Source organism: Ricinus communis, chromosome 3 (assembly GCF_019578655.1).
Source record: "Ricinus communis isolate WT05 ecotype wild-type chromosome 3, ASM1957865v1, whole genome shotgun sequence".
NCBI classification, from domain to species: Eukaryota; Viridiplantae; Streptophyta; class Magnoliopsida; order Malpighiales; family Euphorbiaceae; genus Ricinus; species Ricinus communis.
Window position 1 is genome coordinate 29,575,483 of NC_063258.1, and position 19,393 is coordinate 29,594,875.

Genomic DNA, 19,393 nt, shown 5'->3' on the forward strand with positions numbered 1-19,393 from the left:
CAGGGATCAGCATGACAGGCAACCTTAGTTAATCAAAAGAAACCCATATCTAAATTTCAAATTTGCTATTAGATTCCGTTGTGTATAATATGAAATTATATGGAAAACGATAAACGATAGATGGGACATGAAAGTAGCCGTAAGAGCAGCATCAAATTGCTTATACATTCTGTAATGTTACAAGCTGTTATTTCCTGGAAGATTACTACTTCAATACCTTCCAGGAAAATGTCGGTGTCAATATGTACAGTTCCTCAAGATAAAATTTTATGTTACACAGACACGCTCAGCTCCCGAGAGTTAGAATTGATGACCACCGTTATGGCCAGAGTCTGCAATCACTAGCTGCCCACCGTTATGGAGCTGTGAGGATTTTGGAGGCCGGACGACAATTTGCCCCTTTACATACGCCTTAACACCTGATAAGCCGTTGCTGCAGGGAGGGGAGTGGGTCAGTTTCCTAATTGCTCTAATTTTAACCAGTCAGATAACAACTATTTGGACCAGTAGTAATCTTAATTGGGGTCGCCAATGATGAGTAGCCCCTGTTTTTGAAGCTCATAGAGCATAGCCAATGCTGCAGTATCACAGGAACTCTTCTTATCAGGTCTAGGGTCTCCTGTGCATTCAATAGTGCCATAAAAGGGTATGTTCAAGGTGATCGTTGATACAAAGCTGTTGTATCTCTCAATGCCTTCATCAAATAAAATTGGAGTGCTGCAGGAGGAATAATTAGTATATAAAATGGAACGTAAAAGGCCATTAATAACACTTTAAAGGCTTTATTTATTTTGAATGACATATTCTTCTGCAAATTATAAACATATACACAAAACTTAAAAAAACCAGCAGACCTTGACTTATTTTCTGTTGAACTATAAGTCGGCGTTGTCCACTGCACTTTCTTGCAGAGTTCAAAAAGATCAGTTCTAGGCCCTCCTTTCTTCATGTTAATAGCCTCTATAACTGATAAACAGAAACTTAACATGAGATATTTCCTGCTCCAAGCTTTGGAGGTGGAAAGCTTGAATGAATCATTGGGAAGCTTTTGTTTTAAAAAAAAAAAAAAAAATAGGTGCAACATCAACATCCTAATTTATTCATTTTACATTATTTTCTGGTGATAAATTTCCAGAGCAATAGTCATGTTGACAAAATACTAGTTTTACTCAACAAGTGCAACAGGAGAAATAGAGAACTCATGTATAAAGATGCAGTATCTTCTAAAAACCACACGGCCAATTTTTCAGTAATTATATTATTGCTCTTTCACCAAAATAGTAAATTAAAATGAAGGTTAAGTCGATCAAAAGTTCAAGGATGCAGTGGTTTTAAAATCCTGTGGGAGATAGCTATAAGGGACTTGAAGAGTTGAGGTACATGCCTGGAGGGTTTTCACCGGAACTGCCAGCAAAAGAAGGATCTCCTCCTGAACCTGCTGGTGATTGATTTTCTAGCTTCTTCGGCTTTTTATGGTCTTTTGCCTTATCATTTGTTATGTCTAGGGGAGAAGAGTCAACAACATGATTAGAATCTTGCTTCCTCCTCTTTGAGTGACCCCAGGAGTACGTTATTCCTCTATTCTGTTTCATACAAATTAGACAACATTGGCATGAGACAACCAAGAAATGTCAGCATTACTGAGTCATCTAGAGGAATTATTTATTGTTTCAATGGTTTGGAATCTTGAAACAGTAGAAATGCATTTTATTGACATAATTTTCCTCCATAAATAACATTTCTGCTTTTGCTCATCTCTTCAAAACTGCCCATAGGAATGGACTTGCCAAAAAACATCATCATGATAAAAGAAGCAACCAAAAGGATATCTAAGTTTTTCCTGATATAATTTAAATACAAAATTTGAAATATTGAATGTGAAGAGTGATAGATTGCCTGATAGATGCTTGAAAGCAATGATCTTAAGAAACAAATATCTTAAGAATATTTATCATATATGGATTTGTACATTAAGGGATCATAGAATATCACAGCTCAATCCTTGGAAAAATCATCTGACTCAAAAGTGCAAGTAGAAAATACCTCAAGTTTCTTCAACAAATGAGTAGCTGCTTTCCCTTTTGCAGCTTTTCTGCTTCGATCGCATCCGTTTCCAACCAAAAGAACATCATTGAGCTGTAGCCTAAGCTCTGCATGCACAATGTCATTATTATTTATACACTTTTCTTTTATGAAATACCCAAGAGAGTTGCATAATTGCATCAGTTCACGCAGTGGAGGCAGCTCAAGATTTTGCGGAGTTGCAAGTGGTGACAGTAGTGGCATAAATATTCTCCACACTTCATCTAGGTTAAGCTTTGCATCAATTAACATTGCCCCTGCAATACTTTCAAGCAGGTCTCCAAGGGCCTATGGTAAATACAGATAAGGTCAGAACATAAATAGTAGCAACTGATTACATATAAGTTCAGTTTCATAAAAAGCACAGACAATTGGAGCCGCTAAAGGATTCACAGCTCCTAATCACATGGCATGTTTGACTATAATGTATGTAAGAAAAAGCATATCTTAAGGCTGCATCTATAACAGGGTTGAAGGCAAGAAATTTTAAGAAGAAGTTGCACGGGGGGAGCTTTGTGTGCTGCGGACACCATTTGTTTGGGGTGAAAATCTTCTCAAGAGAAGTTAATCCAACTTTGATCACTATATTGCTTTAACCATTGGTTTACTTTTCAACTCCTCCAAAAAAAGTGGTTAAACATTGACTAGGACTCTATAGGGGGTAGATCAACTGCGCTGAAAGGTACGTGGATGAAAAACTTTCACATCATCATACCCACTGCCAAATTCAGTGCTGCCACACAGGCACCATCACCATCACCACCACCAGTACCACACTTAACATTACTGCACTTCACCACCATCACCAGACCACAGTACCACTGCAATTGACACCACGACTAAGACCAGTACTGCCTTCATGAGACCACCATTGCTACCATCTTTTATGTGAACTTGTACCAGAAAAGAGCTAACTGCATCCATCATTCATGCACACAACTAAACACACTTGTTAGATGCATAAACATTTACCTTAGGGCCCTTTGGACCTGTAGCCTTGGCGACTTCATCAGATTCATGAAAAGACTCCAGATATTCTTTAATTTGGCTTAGAAGCAATGTGGAACAATGTTGAAGATGCTTGTATAGGTCTCTTCTCACCACGACTTGAGCAAAGTTTTCATTACTGACACAAGCTGAGCGCAAATCTGTCAATTCACCAGGATCCATGCTTGTGTGATTTTGATAGAGATGCCAGGTAATAAGCAAGTCCAAAACAGAATCACCAAGAAATTCAAGCCTCTGTCAAATATTCAAAAGGTTAAAAAAAGAACATTAGCAAGAAGATTTTCCTTAAATGTATACGCATCTAAATGTCCACATTATGCAGACAATGATGCCCTTATCATCGTAGTAACATTTTATAGTGTCAGAAAAAACTGCCCATCATCCTTGCAGTGGGATGAGTATACTTTCACGTTGTTCATATCCACTAGCTGATTTTGAAGTGCACAAAAATGGTTATCCTTCCAAGTCGATTGAGTAGCAACCTTCTATTGAAAAGGCACTCTTAAATACATAAAAGATTTAAAAAGGACTACATCAGCTACAATTCATTACCTGGTAACAATAACCAATTCCCTGTTCTTGCATGGAGGCATGTGTCATGGCCTCTTGTAAGAGAAACTTGACAGAAAATGTATAACCAAGCTTTGATTCTATGCCCTTAATTTCATCTTCTTTCGGAGTATAAGATCGTACAGAAGCAGTCTTAATGATCTTATCTACCAAGGAAGGATCAAATTCAACATCCATACCAAGCCACTGCATCACATGCAGTGCAGCCATGAGTCCTCCACTGACATAGTACGCTCCTATAACGGCTTCAACACAATCAGATATAGTCTTGGAGCACATCCATCGGTGGCCTTTCGAACAGCATATAGCAATCTGAACTTTGGGATCTTCAGTTTGAAATTTAGCATCCAAAGGCACTTCTAAAGTGTCAACACCACAAGTACAAGAAACATAAAATGCAGGTTGCTGTCCTGGAGCAACCCAATAACGAGGTATGAATGCACTATCTCGTATATATCCCTGTCAAATGAGAAAAATCAAGTATTACTGTCATGACTTATTTGGAACCAAACAATTTGTATGGGGAAGGAATGAGGTCTACAAAAGACCAGTATGGATGAGAGATTAACTTTTGAGGCCAAATCAGGTTTCAAATAATGGTATCGGCATTGGCAACAATGTCACAGCATTGAACTGAATCAGGCTGACTTGACTGGAATTGCCGCCGTCAGCAGGTGCTGTAAGTTTTTCGAAAGCTTAGAAGAAGACTGGCTTAAGACTTCTTAATATAAATTTTCTTCAAATTGAGAAGCTAAAAAGAAGGGATAGAGCTAATAAATGTAGGTAGAATTTGAAGGGGTGAAAAACCGAAGAAAATTATGTCATTACAAATCTCTGTAATGTACAGCCAATAATGGGAGGTCAAAGTCCGGTAATGAAATAGGCAATACGATATTTAAAACCCTGGCCCAAACTACACAAGGAAATATGTTGAAAGCTCTTAAAATCTTGGTCAAGTTACTTGTATTTACAAGGCTGAATGAAGTGATTTGCAACATTCACTGTATTTATCATAGTTGGAAAAGAATGCTTCTCTTTTGAAACTAAGCCTCTATTTGTTTCCTTACAATATTCTGCAGTTAAGCATTTTCTGCAATTTCTGATGTTTTGGTACATCCAGGAATATTCATCTACAGAGAATTTATACATCCAAAAAAATTGGTCAAATGAAAATTGGTACATCCAGGAAACTTGGCAATGAAAAGACTTCTGGTGAAAGAGAAAACTAAGCCATTTTTTAGGAAAATGGCTTCCCATTTTGAAAAGAGGATGTCATTTTCCAGACCTGTAAAAGATTAGAACAAAGACTTTCAGCAACCCTCTCAAATTTTTCCATTCAGCAACCCTCTCGAATGACTTTCAGATACCACCAGCCATCAATGGTCAATGCCGATCTCTGGAAAAATTTCAAGGGTTTTTTTAATAAGCTTATTTATATTTAATTATAAATTGAAAATACAAGGTTTTGATAAGTTTTCAATAATATTCAAATGATTTTCATGTATAACCAAACAATAAAAATATGCAAGTTATTTTCTCAAAATATTATTTTCCAGAAACAAGTTATTTTCCAGAAACAAACAGAGTCTAAGTATCATATACGGCCAGAAACTGGGAGATAACTATAACCACACCATTCTCAACCACAAACTTCACTTAAAGTTCCAAAATAGTTAGGATAAGGATAAAAGAATCATACAACAGACAAAGAAAATAAACTACATTCCTAATAAAGAACTTCAGTTCCAACACATTTTGCAGAACTTGACTTCTGTAAATAAAAAAAGAAAAAGGAGAAGGAGAAGTCACATAACAACCAGTAAACATGCTTAATGTGCTGACTATTTTTAATGAGACCAACATAACACATTAACAAAATCTGAACTATGGTATTAGATACATTCCCAAATACCTGTAATTTGCAACCTATTCCCAATTGATGTAGGGTTGAATTACAAACAGCCCTTGTGCGCTGAGCAGATAATTGACCTTCATGTTTTGTGGGATATCTTAGAAAAAGGTCACAGCTCACAGAATACTTTAAAACTGAATCCCCAAGCAACTCCAATCGTTCCATGGAAACTTTTTCACAAGATCTAGGTGTTGTTATGGCTTCCAGTATCTAATAATACAAAGATAAGATTAACCATTGAGTAAATGATTCAAAAAAATACAGCCACATAAAAATGAGCAATTTAACCAATAGATAGAACAAACCAATAAACTTGGAATATGGAAGTTGGAAACTTGACAGGCAATCTCTTGTCTAAGTTGGCTGGCTAACATCAGGGACTCCAAACGGTACATCAGAGATGGTAGTAAGTACGATGATTTCAAAGTCTGTATTGGAACATCAATACTGACTAAAAGCTCAGGTGGCATACGAGCAAACTGCCTCTGTTTTGCTACGACCAGGCCATCTTTTAAAGTATCTGCTCATTTAAGAGAGAGAACATATAAGATATAAGATAAAGGGAAGAGAAATTGCATTGCCCAATCCAACTCGACAACAGTTTCTAGCCTATTAATAGTGCGAACTGCCAACTTCCTGGGCTTCCTCAACTATGCAACCTCAAATGTCTTAACAAATTCAATATATCCCCTTGGCACTGCTAAAACATTTAGGAAAACATCTACCTGGAGATATTAGAATCAATGTGCCAGACTATAGGACTAGAACAGTTGGGCCAACATCACAAGATAATACCATCTTAAAAATGTGCTCAGGCATGCAATTAACACACCTTCATCAGGAGGATTCAGCAGGTTGTGTGGCTTATGACTTTGCTTTAACAGCAATAAAGGCTGCCTTGGACGCAACAGCACTATCCCGTACCTGACAAGAGATAGTGGTCATATAATCATCTATGGAACCATAAAGTCTTCTGCAGAGTGTGTGTGTGTGTGTGTCTGTATGTGTGTGTTTGTAATCAGTAAAGGATATCTATCGAAGATCGAATATCATCTAGGATGAGTTGCCTACTTTTTATTGAAGTACTCAGAAAATGTAGAGAACTTCGATGGTGCACCGCCAACATTTTGCTCAAAAGGACTCTCAGCAGATGCATCACCCACTACTTCAACAACAGAATATATTTTGCCTGTGTGAATTGCTAATACCACCATATCTTTCACTCTTTCTACATCAACTGAAATATTAGCAAAGTGGACTGCATTTCCACCACTGCACTCAGTAACAGATGAGCGCACCCTCTCACCATTATAATGCTCAGCACCCAAGAAACAGTTCTTCTTCAAGAATTCTACCACATTACTGCAACCATTAACTCCTCTCCAATTTATTTTCCAAGATTCATCACTTGAAGCACTGAATGCCTCGAGTGGTAGCAGCAAATACATGTTTGACAGGATCCAAAGTAAACTTGTTTCTTTCTGGAGCAAAAACTCTCTTGGTGATCTAGATGATTTGGATCCACTAAATAACTTCCCGAATAAGGCATTGAAAAACAATTCATGAAAGCACTTGGCCTTCATCATCTGATATGGAAAACAAAAACGATAAAGGACATAGCATTAAGGAAATACCTTCCCAGAATTGAAGTACTATTCAATTTATGAGCATGTTTTTACCTGTTCAGCATCTAAATGCACTTGTCCACAGGAAGAAACAGAAGCCCTAACTGTCTTCCTGACCAAGAAAAGGTCCAACTCAATATTTCCAACATCATCATCAAGCTTTGATTCAATGAGAAGAATATATCCAGAATATTTCTCACTGACAATGCTACATGAAAACTCAAATTTATATGCATGAAAGGTAGCCCCATTAAGATTCTCTCCCCAGCTTCCAGATAATGCATGAATGGGAGTTGTTCCATGCAATTCCTTCCTTTTTGTAGTTCCTATAGTTGTTATTTTTTGCAATTAGAGGGTACGACGTATGTGGGTATATAGAAAAGGAAAACTGTATATAAAAACACAGGATATGATTATACATGCAAGATGAAAATAATTATAGAAGTAAAGCACCATTGAATCTTTCAGCAATAATATCAGATAAATTATTGTCATGCAAAAGCTTGACGATAAAGAAGTACTACAATGGCATAATTACTATCCAAAACAAGAGTATGCCAAAATTACTTATAAGCAAACATGTCTATAAACAATGATTTTCATGATCCTTGCTATCTTGCAAACTGAAAGATGTTTATCATTGTTGCTTAGATCATTTTTGAGGTGCCAAGATTCATATACAGCAACCCAAGTTTCAAAGTCAGTATTCACTGAATATCACCATAGGATGATGGCTAGCAACTATTAGGATGAAATGTTCTTATATTCAATTCATACAACTAAATCAGATACCAAAGCATGCATACCTGCACCTGCTAGTGATCCTTTTCTCCTCACAGTATGATCATCTTCTGTAGGTTCCTCGACTGACGGTAGGAGATGATCATCCAGGGCACCCATTTGATGCAGCTGCTTACAAGCTTCCAAGCATGCAAGCTGCTTTGCCAGTTGTTGACTCCTACATACTGGGCCAACTATTGTTTGAAAAGCAGCACTAGCAGGTAACATCATTTTACATTGAAATGACTGCTCAAAACATTCAAACTCGAAAGTTGGCCTTGGTGTAAAGTACCTAGTAACAATGTGGCCAATTAAATTAGAACTAAAATTCATTGCTTCTATAAATATGTCCTCGGGAAAAAAAAAAGAATTTGTAAAGCAACAGAAACAGTTCAATACCTGTCACTGGGAAGCTTACTACAGTATCGCTGTATAAGGGTAACACTTGAATCTGCAGTAACAGAAGCTCCAGTCACATCCACAATATATGCTTCGGTTTCCTCGGGGACACATGTTTTCAGAGTCCAAACATCAGGATCTCTATTTATAGCCGTATTTGTCACTAACCATTCACTCCTAATAAAATCAAATAGTTGATCCCTCTGTTTCACATTTCCCCTAAAGATATACAAGCATTTACACCATATTCAGCCTTCATTGATGAAATAAACCACAAAAGAAAAAATAGAAACACAATTCGATAAAAAGCAAAATAATAGCAAACTTTACTAACTTAGCAATGACGCCTAGCATACATCTTATAGCATAAGTACAGAACAAGGATACCACCACACACAAGAGACTGATTCAATCTATAAGGATGAAGAGGTCATCACCTCTGAAGCATGATTATATATTGAGAATCATTCTGCCGAGCTCGTCCTCGAGATTGGGCATAACAGCATACCGTCTTGGGCAAATCAAAACATATTACACAGGAGCAGTTGGGCACATGAATCCCCTCCCTCAACACATCAGTAGAAAATAATAGATTGACCTACACATATGGGCACATACACTGGTTATCAAGTTTCCAAACTTATGAGGTAATTCATGATGTGCAAGATCGTATACCTTTCCAGAGCGAAATGCATACATGGTTTCCCTTTGTGTTTTTGGTGTCAGTGCATCAACTGATGTATTAGACCCAGTAACATATGAAACTGTGAAATGTACTAATGCTGCAACTTTCTTCACAAATCTTTCAATTACTTTGGCTGTAATTATTCTATCAACAAAAATGAGGCACAGTACCTCCTTATCTACTCTGCAACAAGAAAAGTTAAAAGTGAGATAAATTTGACAACCAAATGAACTAAATAAATGGACTACTGAAATATTTCCATTACCCAAATGATAGGAAAACCTGAAGCAGTTCATATAATTTTGGAGATATGTAGGACAAACGTACTGCCTTCAAGTAGTCAAATCCAAGATCCAAAAGATAACTATCACCTGAGAGAAAAAGAGATATTAGTAGCAAAAATTAACATCCTACTTAAAGCAGAAAGCAAAGACCAGCAAATTGCTTGAACCAAGCTCTGCTGAAAAGCATCACAAAAGGCACCAAGCAAACAAGGTACTTATTGGCAATACATTCTGGAGAGAGCAAAACTGCATATAATTTAATTTCTTGTCAACTGAAAAGGCAACAAAAGTGAAGAATATAATGACGATAGTACAGATGTTTTTTGAAGTTGAAATCTGTTACTAAAGAAGGAAATCACTTTACAAGTATGCAAGAAATATCATTATTTGCTAGCAATTAAATTAGCCAATCCCATGTGGATAGTAATTTCAGTTATTGCAAAATAGATCCTTCAACCATAGGAGAACAAATGTATCCTTCCTTAGATAAACCAGCAAAAGCAAAGTTACTCAAAGATTAGGGATAAATGACCAGAAAATTGTTGACAGTGACACTTCCAGTTACAGCTAATAATATGATAACTCAAATCTTAGATGACAGCTTAAAAGTATACATATACTGGGATAGAAGTATCAATTCAAATTAGACGTTTCCATATGGAAAGGAAGTGCACCACATGAACATATGTCCATATGCATAACTATGAGAAGAATAAACGAAGGAATCTCAACTTGATTGTAGCAGATTTAATTAACTTGTAATGAAAATGAGAAAGCAGAAAATGGTTTCCAAAAGTTTTCAGGAAAAAGAAAACAAATATAGAAGGTACTAATTAGCATACCATGTGGCAAATAGGTGCCTATTATGCTCAGCACTTCCTCAAGGAAATATTTACACTTCAAAGAAATTTCTCTGTAAATATCAAATGCCGCTGTGGAGGGAGAATTCTCTAAACAAATTTTGACAGCCTACAAAAGAAGTGTTAAAAATAATAAATTACAAACGGAAGGGAACACAATTATGAACTGAACATTCTTGAAGCCCAAGGAGACATTGTACTCATATTTATATGACAGTTACTCGAGTTAAATAGCAATATGTATGAGGAAAAATTGCATTAGTGTTTATAAGGAGACAAACAAATACTATAAATGCAATAGTATCTATAGAAATTGCAATTGAGAATACAGGAGAGTTGACAGGATAACACATCGTTTTTTCCTTCATCACATCAGTGTGCTTCCCTTTGATTTCAGATTACAAAAAGAGTAATCATACCTCATAAGCACATATGAGGCCAAGTTCTTCAAGGCAATTCAAAATCTTCGAATAGTCATTGTACAACCGCTGTCGCAGTGTCTTATATCTATCATCTGCATCTTTGTAACTGCTTTGGATTGACCCTTGCAAACTTAGCAAGGAAGCATCAAACTGTCCATGCATATAAGTATAGTCGATTTCTGTATAAAGTGCATAATCCACCACACAAATGTATCTATAATCAATGAAGGAATACCTTGGACCATGAAGCTTCAATCTTAGATTTAATATCTGAGCTATAAAGCTGTGCTATGTCATAAAATTTACATATTTCTCTTGCAGAGGGAACATGGACATCCATTTCTGTCCTGTCTTCAATAGTGTAAATCTGCAGCAGTGCACATGCAAGACATGGAAGAATGAAGAATCAAACTGAAACCTATTAGTGCAGGGAATGACAATCTAGAGTCAAAGATACCTGGGAATCCAAAATGGTCTCGAGTTCTGATATTTGATCCTCACAGTCCACAGCAGAAGAGACACCTAGCACATAACAATTGACATGTTAGAAGTAGTTCTGGTGACCAGAAGCTTGGTACGTATATACAATATATTGGGCTGTTTCAAGATTACTTCAAGTATGAGGCTAGAGCAGTTTTTCAAATAACGACCAGAAGCCAATGGCATACATAAGAGGCATTCCCTTTACCAAAAAATGTTCCAGCTGAGCCAGATAATTACTTAAGTTCTCACGTTAGAATTCATACTATGAGTAGATTTTTAAACCCACATTCAAAAGCAACAAAGGTACAAGCATTTATAATAAATAAAAAATCTTTAAAGAAAAAAGAACGGAAACTGTGGACATCAGCATCGCACCAGCTGTGATCATTGTATTAGGTCTATGATCAAATACAAACACATGTAAAGCACAATTGACTAAACCCGAGCAGCATAGCATGAAATACTAAGTTGCAAGCTGATCACAGGCTGCCTCCAGTGAAATGCTATAGAGAACGCATATGAGCCAAACAAGGGGGCATTAAATATATGAAATAATAGGCTCTCATAAAGATAATAATCAACTTTTGTGCTTTTAGGACCATTCAATCATAAACCAAATATACCACCGCAGAGAGGTCATACCTTTTTGAACAACAGGTGAAGCGGTCATTCCAAATATCTTTGGCTTGTTACTCAATTTGTGGTAGAATTCCTTCACCAACAAAGTGTTTAAGTAACTATTCATAAGGAAAAATCAAAAACCTCGCGTATATAACTTGAGAGAAGATGCAACAACTATGGGTATAGAAATTGGAAGCCAACCTTCATTATTTTTGTACAAGGATGATTGCCTGTAGTGCGATGACATTCATCAATTATCATCAAGGATACCATTTCTAGATTCAAGAATGCCTTTCGCAAGGCATCCAAAAGGATCTGGGGTGTCATAACCAATACCTACAAGATAAGAAATGATAAAGCATTAATAGTAAACTAACATCATTATTACTTGATTATTAAATGTTTTAACCTTCAAACAAGGATCACAAGTTTATAACCAAAGGAATATTGCCTGTTCCCTGAAAGGATAACTACAGACTTTTCATTTATTCTGTCCCTGGTTATCTATCAACAACTATAAACATAAGTGTGGAATTCAAAATTGACCTGATTTAAACTCACTAGCTGACCAAAAAAGCAACTAGAAGAACACGAGTCTAGGGAGAATGGGGTAAAGAAGACTTCTCTGGTTCTGAAGGAAAATTCAATTGAATAGTTCTCTAGCCTAAAGAGTTTTAGAAGAAAAACAAGACCATTATCAAATGCATCTTTGAGGTATTCTCAACCTTTTCTTTTTCAGAGATACATACACTATATCTAAGCAACATAGAAACTACACATCTGCGACAAAACTGGTTCATTACTCACGACATTGCACAGACAAACCCCACTACAAGAGGTTCAAACAAAATTGTTGTAATAGCATAACATGTGTGAACAGAGTCTACAGGGATAACCAAGAAGCATAAAATATTTTAATTCAAGAACATATGAACTAGACTTACATCGTGCTCATTGATCTCCTTTTCCCAGACCTTCATACTCCATCCATCTATCCCTTTAGCTCCATAGTACTCTCCCACTTTAAAATTTGTGTTATCTTTAATAACCTCGTATTGCTGCAGGCAGAAAACCAACTACTTCTCAGCATGTGCACCACTCAACCAGCCACGTCATGTATGGGCAACAAGAGAGCAAAAGTAACTGTAAAACACTTGCGAAACAAATCCGTTTATTCTTCCTTGCAATAAACAAAAAGGGGCAAGTTTTTGTGCAACGTACAGAAAAAGAACATCTAATAAGCAACCATTTACACATAATATTTATTGAAAACGAAAAAGAATAATAAGACATGCCTGATTAACAAGATGAACAGTGGGAGCTAAGAAAATAATCAATTTTTTAAAGTCATTCGACTTGATAGCTTGGCCAATTTCTCTAATTAGCATAACAGCTATCATCGTCTTTCCAGCCCCTGTCTCCAACACAGCTATAGTGTTTCTCTTCATAGCCACCTCAAAAACCTTCACTTGATAACTGCAAAAATTACAGCAGCAACAAAAACCCACGAACATAAGACAACATGCAACAGCAACAAATAACCAAAAATATAACCACATTAATCAAAAACCCATTAAAATCCAAAAACCTTCTAGGATTAAATCCTTTGCCAGTAGTAGTGGATGTAGTAATAGTAGAATCAGGTTTTTGGGAAGCAGCATCATGATCATGATGATGATTGGTTCCATTCAAACCCATATCAACAAAGTCTTGTAAATTGTTCATCTCATTAAAACTCCTTTTGAGAGGGTTCCTGTCTTGTTCCATTGGAGTATCCATTATAATAACTATAACAATAAATTCTTTATATAAAGAACATCAGAAAGTAAAGCTGAAAAAATTTAATATTACTGCAAAGATTGTATTTTACTCTGTACAATTACAGGAAAAGAAAGGAAAATAAAATAAATGTGAAGAAGTAATAAGGGAAACGAGAATTGGGTTGGTAATAAACTTTCAGACCACACAATGTGTTGTGCTATTTCTTCTTTTTTCTTTGCTCAACAGTGCTATATCTTATGATAAAACTAAAACAATTAACAAATTTGAAATTAGGGTTATTTTCCGTTTCTTTAAAATTCAATTGAGGGTTTATATTAGATATCTATTTTTCATTTTCTTTGTTGGTTGATTTTAAGGGAAAAAGAAAAACAGAAAGGTGAAAGAGTTTGGAAAGAAGCAGAAGACCCTGTTCGGCAAAAGAACATGCCTAGGCGGAAAGAAGTACTGTTTTGTTCTTTGAAGTTTCAGAGTAAAATAGTACTGTTACAAAGAATGTGCCTACAAATCATGCGCCCTGGATCGCGTGACTAAGAGTGTCTTAATAGAACCGGACATTGAATAGTAAAACTTAAAACGTCCAGAATTCGGTTCCAAGAACCAACTGATTAATGTGATTTTTAAGAGTTTACTTATAGTTTGTCGGGTTTTTATAAAACTTCTCCATCTGTTTATTTTTGAAATAAAAATAAAATTCTATTCTTTAATTTTTAACTAAATTTTTAATGATAAGTTTTTATATTTTTTTATATAAAAAGTTATTTAATTTAAAATGAAACAAAAAAAAATTATTTCATTAATGAATATAAGATAGATGAATTTATTCTCATAAATTAATGAATTATTCATTCTTCATTTTATTCTTTTATGATATTAATAATATAGATGAATTTCTTTGAAACTAAAAAATATAAGATAGATGAATTTATTCTCATAAATTTTAGAGATAAATATAAAAAAAAATACTTTATAAATTTACCACTTAACAATTTAGAGTATGTGGTTTTTTTAAGATAAAATGAGACGCGTGATTAAAATTATGATGAAAACAAATATTCCACCATTAAAACGTATATATTGACAAAAATTTAGTCATATTTATTATGATCAGCTTTCATTATCATATTTTTCGTATTTGATAATATGAATTTAAAACTTAATAATTCAAAACATCATTGTTTGACCGTTAAACTGATCTCATCAGATCAATAGTTTCTTAAACTATTATTTAATGGTAGGATAATGGAATTAGAAAAGCTTCAAATTTATGTTATTAAACATAAACAGCTCGATAATGATCACTGATCGGAGTGAATATAGTCGAATCCTTACAAATTGAGACTTTTTACGGCGAGATATATTTTATAACCACATATTTTTCTTTAAAAAAAAGATTACATACTATAAATTATAAAATAGTGAAACTATATGATACTTTTTTGCACATCTCTAAATTTTATTAAAATTCAACAAGGACGTGCTTTGAAATGAAAAGTTATAAATTTTAATTTCAATTATCATATTAAATTTTTATATTCTTTAATGAAATAAGAATTGATATATATTTTAATAAATACTTAGTTACGAATTAATTTTTGTAAACTAATAATTAGATTTTCAATTAAAACAAGTTTTAACTTTGGATTCAAGCTTTCTTAGATTTTATTTTAAAGCTTTTCTATCTATATGTTTGTGTTATTAGAGCAACATAGCTGAGTCAAAATTGGAATCACTAATTCTGAATTAACCGTTCGGTTTAGTAGGTCAATATCGGAATTATGAGAAAAAAAGTTTTAGCCTTGAACCAAACCAATACTTTCTCCGGTTCATAAGTTTTCTGGTCCTACTAATCGGTTTAGTCTATATTTGATCTATGTGAATGTGATATTCCTCCAGAGTTTGGGTTCTAGGTATAGTTATGTATAACCTCAACTCTAACATGACATATTTTTGTTATGTAATATTTCTCTAGAGATTGGGTTCTAGGTATGGTTATGTGTAACCTCAACCCTAACATGACATGTTTTTGTTTTGTAGGCTCCAACAAACTTGTATGAGAAAATTTACTGCAGTTAATGGCCCACTGTAAATATGTTTATCATACGCATATATATTTACGTTTATTTTAAAACTATTAAGAATTTTATGTACAAATTAGTTAAATTGTTTTAAGAATTGTAATTGAGTCGAACAAATTTCGCAAATTATTTGAAAAAATATTTAAAATGATATCAAGTCGAGCATGAGCTTGAGTTATATATCACCAAGCTAGCTCACGGGCCTAATCAAATTTAACCGAACCGTGTTCATTCCCTAACTATCAGTTACTAACTATGTTTGTTAATTTTGAATATCATGTAATGGCTTAACAAGATAATGCTGCATTTGGAAAAATAATTATCATGCTTAGTTATGTGAGCTATTTATACGGTTGTATAATTTGAATCATGCTCATATGATAATTTTTGCCTGCAAACAACAAAAGAGGGATTTTAACTAAATCGACCTTCATAAAAATCAAAGAATTTCTGCAAAATAAACTCAGGTAATCATTTCTCAGTCAGTAAACAATTATGTCGATACTCAACTCCAAAAGGTCTTTTAAGAAGTTCCTAAATAAATCTATCTTCCTTGAGATATAATTAAATTCATGAAAAGTTTTAAATGTCTACAATGAACAATCATCGTAAAGTATTTCTGTATGTAGGGGGGAAAGGGAGGAAATTTCTGGTTGAACGCTTATTAGTAAGATGTCAATTCTACCAATAATCACCACAGGAGCAGCTTCCACTTGTAAAAGAATGGAAGCGATTTGCATCTCTCAATACAATTTCTCTTTGATAGACCTTTGATATGAACTTGATAGCATTATGGCAATCTCCGCAGACACGGAGGTTTTTAATCACTCTAATCCTGCTGGATGGAGGAGTTCTCAAGAGTGCATATGCAATAGCTAGCTTCTCACTGTGATAATACAGCGAACGTTCTTTCTCCTCTTCCTCTACATTTAGTAGCACAAAGTCTTTATCAGGGACATATCCTTCTTTTTTGATCCGCTTCATCATCTCCTCCACCTTATCATATATTGAATCAGTCTCTGGATGGGATCTATCTTCCACCACAAACACATGCATCCTGTTCTTCACATCTATCCAACTAAACCCTGGATCCTTCTTTACATTCTTTCTGTGCATTGTTTTTCTAGCATTAGTTACACCATCCCATTGATTGGAAGCAGCAAATATATTAGATAATAGAACATATGCTGACGAGTCGGATGGCTCCAAGGCCATGAGCCTTGCTGCCAACCTTTTACCAGTATCCATATCCCCCAGAACTCGAGAAGCACCTAGCAAGGCTCTGTACATTGAAGCAGAAGGTTCAAAGGGCATTGATAATATCAACTTTTCCGCCTCTTCAACACGCCCTGCACGTCCAAGGGCATCAACAAGACAAGAGTAATGCTCAATCTCAGGCTCAATACCATAATCTTTGTGCATCGAATGAAAATGCCCATAGGCTTCAGAAACATGGCCGGAATGACTACAGGCAGAAAGAACACCAATGAAGGTAACTTTGTCAGGTTTAATGCTATGAGATTGCATGACTTTAAAAAGGTGAAGGGCTTCTTCACCATGTCCATGTTGTGCTAGACTCACCAACATGGCATTCCAAACTACAATGTTTCTGACATCCATTCTTCTAAATAAACAATATGCATCTTCTATAATCCCACACTTAGCATACATATCTATAAGTGAGGTCCCAACAAAAGGATCTGATGCACATTCAAGCTTGATTACATTTGCATGAATCTGTCTCCCCTGTTCCAATGCTGTTAGACAAGAGCTGGCTTTGATAAGGGTAGCAAAGGTATATTCATCAGGTAGGATGCCAGAGAGCCTCATCTGACGGTATACGGAAAGTGCACGGTCCTCATCTCCATTTTCAACACATCCTGAAATCATAATTGTCCAGGCAACATCATCAGGCACAGGGATGTTGTCAAACAACAAGTGTCCGTCTTCCATGTTTCCACATTTAATATACATATCAAGAATGCCACTGCTGAGAAATAGGTCTGAGTTCAAACCAAATTTTATTGCAAGAGCATGAATTTGCTTCCCTTGTTCCAACCTGACCAAACTACCGCAGGCTTTAGCAGCAGTTGCTAATGTGTATTCATCACAACTCTCCCCTTTTTCATGCATGAAAGCAAAAAGTTTCAGTCCTTTATCATGATCGCCACAGATTATGTATCCAAACATCATTGCATTCCATGCTGCTAAATCAAATTTATTTTTGTTCTCAAAAATAAATTCTGCTTCTGCCATTAATCCACTTCTGGAATAAACATCAATCAGTGCAGTCGAAACAAAATTTTCAGCAATTATTGAGGTTTTTGTGACATAAACATGAATCTGCTTGCTAAGAAACAACCCCTCTGTAAGTGAGGAGCAAGCCTTTAACACACTAGCTAATGTGAAATGATCCGGTTGAAGGCCGTCACGTAATAGACCTACAAGTAAATTCACAGACTCTTTCTGTAAACCGTTCTGTGCATAGCATGATATCATGGAGTTCCATGAAATTAAATCCAACTCATTCATGCCAGTAAAAACTGTGTGTGCAAGAGAGACAAATCCCATCTTTGAATACATGTTGATAAGACTGTTTGCAACAGAAACCACAGAATCAAACCCAGATTTCAAAGTCATACCATGAATTAGTTTCCCCAACATTAAGTCACCTGTACCAGTAGCTGCAGCCAAAACCACGACTAATGTCACATTATCATATTTCACATGTGATGATGTAAGCATATTGATAAAACAATCAACAGCAGCCCAAAATGCACCAGCTTGGAGATACTCTGACAATTTCTTATTCCACATAACAACGTCAGTATTATCATCACAAAAAAACAATTTAGTTGCATAAGCTTGAATCTGCTCAATGTACCTCCTTCCTGTATCATAGCCAACCTCAGATATCCCACTGACAACACACCGCATACTAGCATCATCAGGACGCAAACCACTCTGATGAAACTGGGAGAAGAAAGAAAGTGCTTCTTTAACTAAACCCATTTCCACATAAGCCTTGAGCATAACATTCCATAAAACCACATCCCTCTCTTGCATGATGTCAAACAAACCTCTAGCCTCCCTAACTAACCCGAATTTCGAGTAAATATTAACCAAAGCTCCCGAAACAAACACATCCAATTCGAGACCTATTTTCACAGCATACCCATGTACAGCCTGTGAAGCACAAACATACCCAGATAGCAAACACAGCTTCAGCATTGGGGCCAGAGTCAACTTACTAGTTGAAACAAAGCGCTCTCGAAGAAGACGGAAAATATGAAAACCCTCAACAACATGGTCGTATTCAGACTCATCTGATCGCGCATAAGCAGACAAAACAGCATTCCAAGTAACAAGGTCTCGGTCAGGCGTTCTATCGAACAGTTGGCGTGCGGAAGAGACAGAGCCACATTTGGAGTACATAGTAATCAGATTGTTGGCCAAGAAGCGATCTGAAGTAAGGCCAGAGGTAATGATGTTTGCATGGATGCATTTTCCTAGATGTAAGTTGGAAGTAGAGACTGCGGCGCGGAGGAGAGAGAAGCATTGGGAGGAGGAAGGAGAAGAAAGAGAGGAAAAACGGAAGGGAAAGGAAAGGAGAGAATAAGAGTGTGGAGATTTGAGAGAAAAGATGGAATCGGGTTTGAGATTCGATTTTAAGAGCATTTCTTGTGTGGAGATTGCATGCTTCGGAGCTTTCCCTCCAACTTTCAAATATCTGGTATAGCTTCGCAATATTAATAAGAAAAATCAAAAATACCTGCAAATTACTGATTACTTTTTGTTACAATGC

General features: G+C 35.7%; 2 protein-coding genes across 2 annotated transcripts; both read right to left on the bottom strand.

The window, feature by feature from the left end:
• Positions 1-134: 134 nt before the first annotated feature.
• LOC8258607 (endoribonuclease Dicer homolog 3) lies at positions 135-14,058 on the bottom strand. Its single transcript, XM_015717467.3, has 25 exons — positions 13,320-14,058; positions 13,027-13,207; positions 12,676-12,789; positions 11,933-12,067; positions 11,753-11,822; positions 11,085-11,149; positions 10,863-10,994; positions 10,625-10,777; positions 10,188-10,314; positions 9,327-9,432; positions 9,052-9,244; positions 8,814-8,974; positions 8,377-8,595; positions 8,004-8,269; positions 7,252-7,523; positions 6,644-7,158; positions 6,405-6,496; positions 5,878-6,092; positions 5,573-5,782; positions 3,643-4,119; positions 3,055-3,324; positions 2,044-2,370; positions 1,385-1,583; positions 855-966; positions 135-717 (listed from the first exon to the last, which is right to left on the bottom strand). The coding sequence occupies exons 1-25, from the start codon at positions 13,508-13,510 to the stop codon at positions 516-518; spliced, it is 5,004 nt and encodes a 1,667-aa protein (XP_015572953.2). The 5' UTR covers positions 13,511-14,058; the 3' UTR covers positions 135-515.
• A 2,065-nt stretch (positions 14,059-16,123) lies between these two features.
• On the bottom strand, positions 16,124-19,266 carry LOC107261020 (pentatricopeptide repeat-containing protein At4g33170). The gene has a single exon (XM_015717453.3). The coding sequence runs from the start codon at positions 19,264-19,266 to the stop codon at positions 16,270-16,272; it is 2,997 nt and encodes a 998-aa protein (XP_015572939.1). The 3' UTR covers positions 16,124-16,269.
• Positions 19,267-19,393: the final 127 nt, after the last annotated feature.

Coding starts and splice junctions, on each gene's coding strand:
- LOC8258607 (XM_015717467.3), bottom strand. CDS start 13,510: ATGGATACTCCAATGGAACAAGACAGGAACCCTCTCAAAAGGAGTTTT. Junction 2,371..3,054: donor CAGGTCCAAAGGGCCCTAAG/GTAAATGTTTAT, acceptor TATTTACCATAG/GCCCTTGGAGACCTGCTTGA. Junction 967..1,384: donor TTCCGGTGAAAACCCTCCAG/GCATGTACCTCA, acceptor TCTGTTTATCAG/TTATAGAGGCTATTAACATG.
- LOC107261020 (XM_015717453.3), bottom strand. CDS start 19,266: ATGCTCTTAAAATCGAATCTCAAACCCGATTCCATCTTTTCTCTCAAA.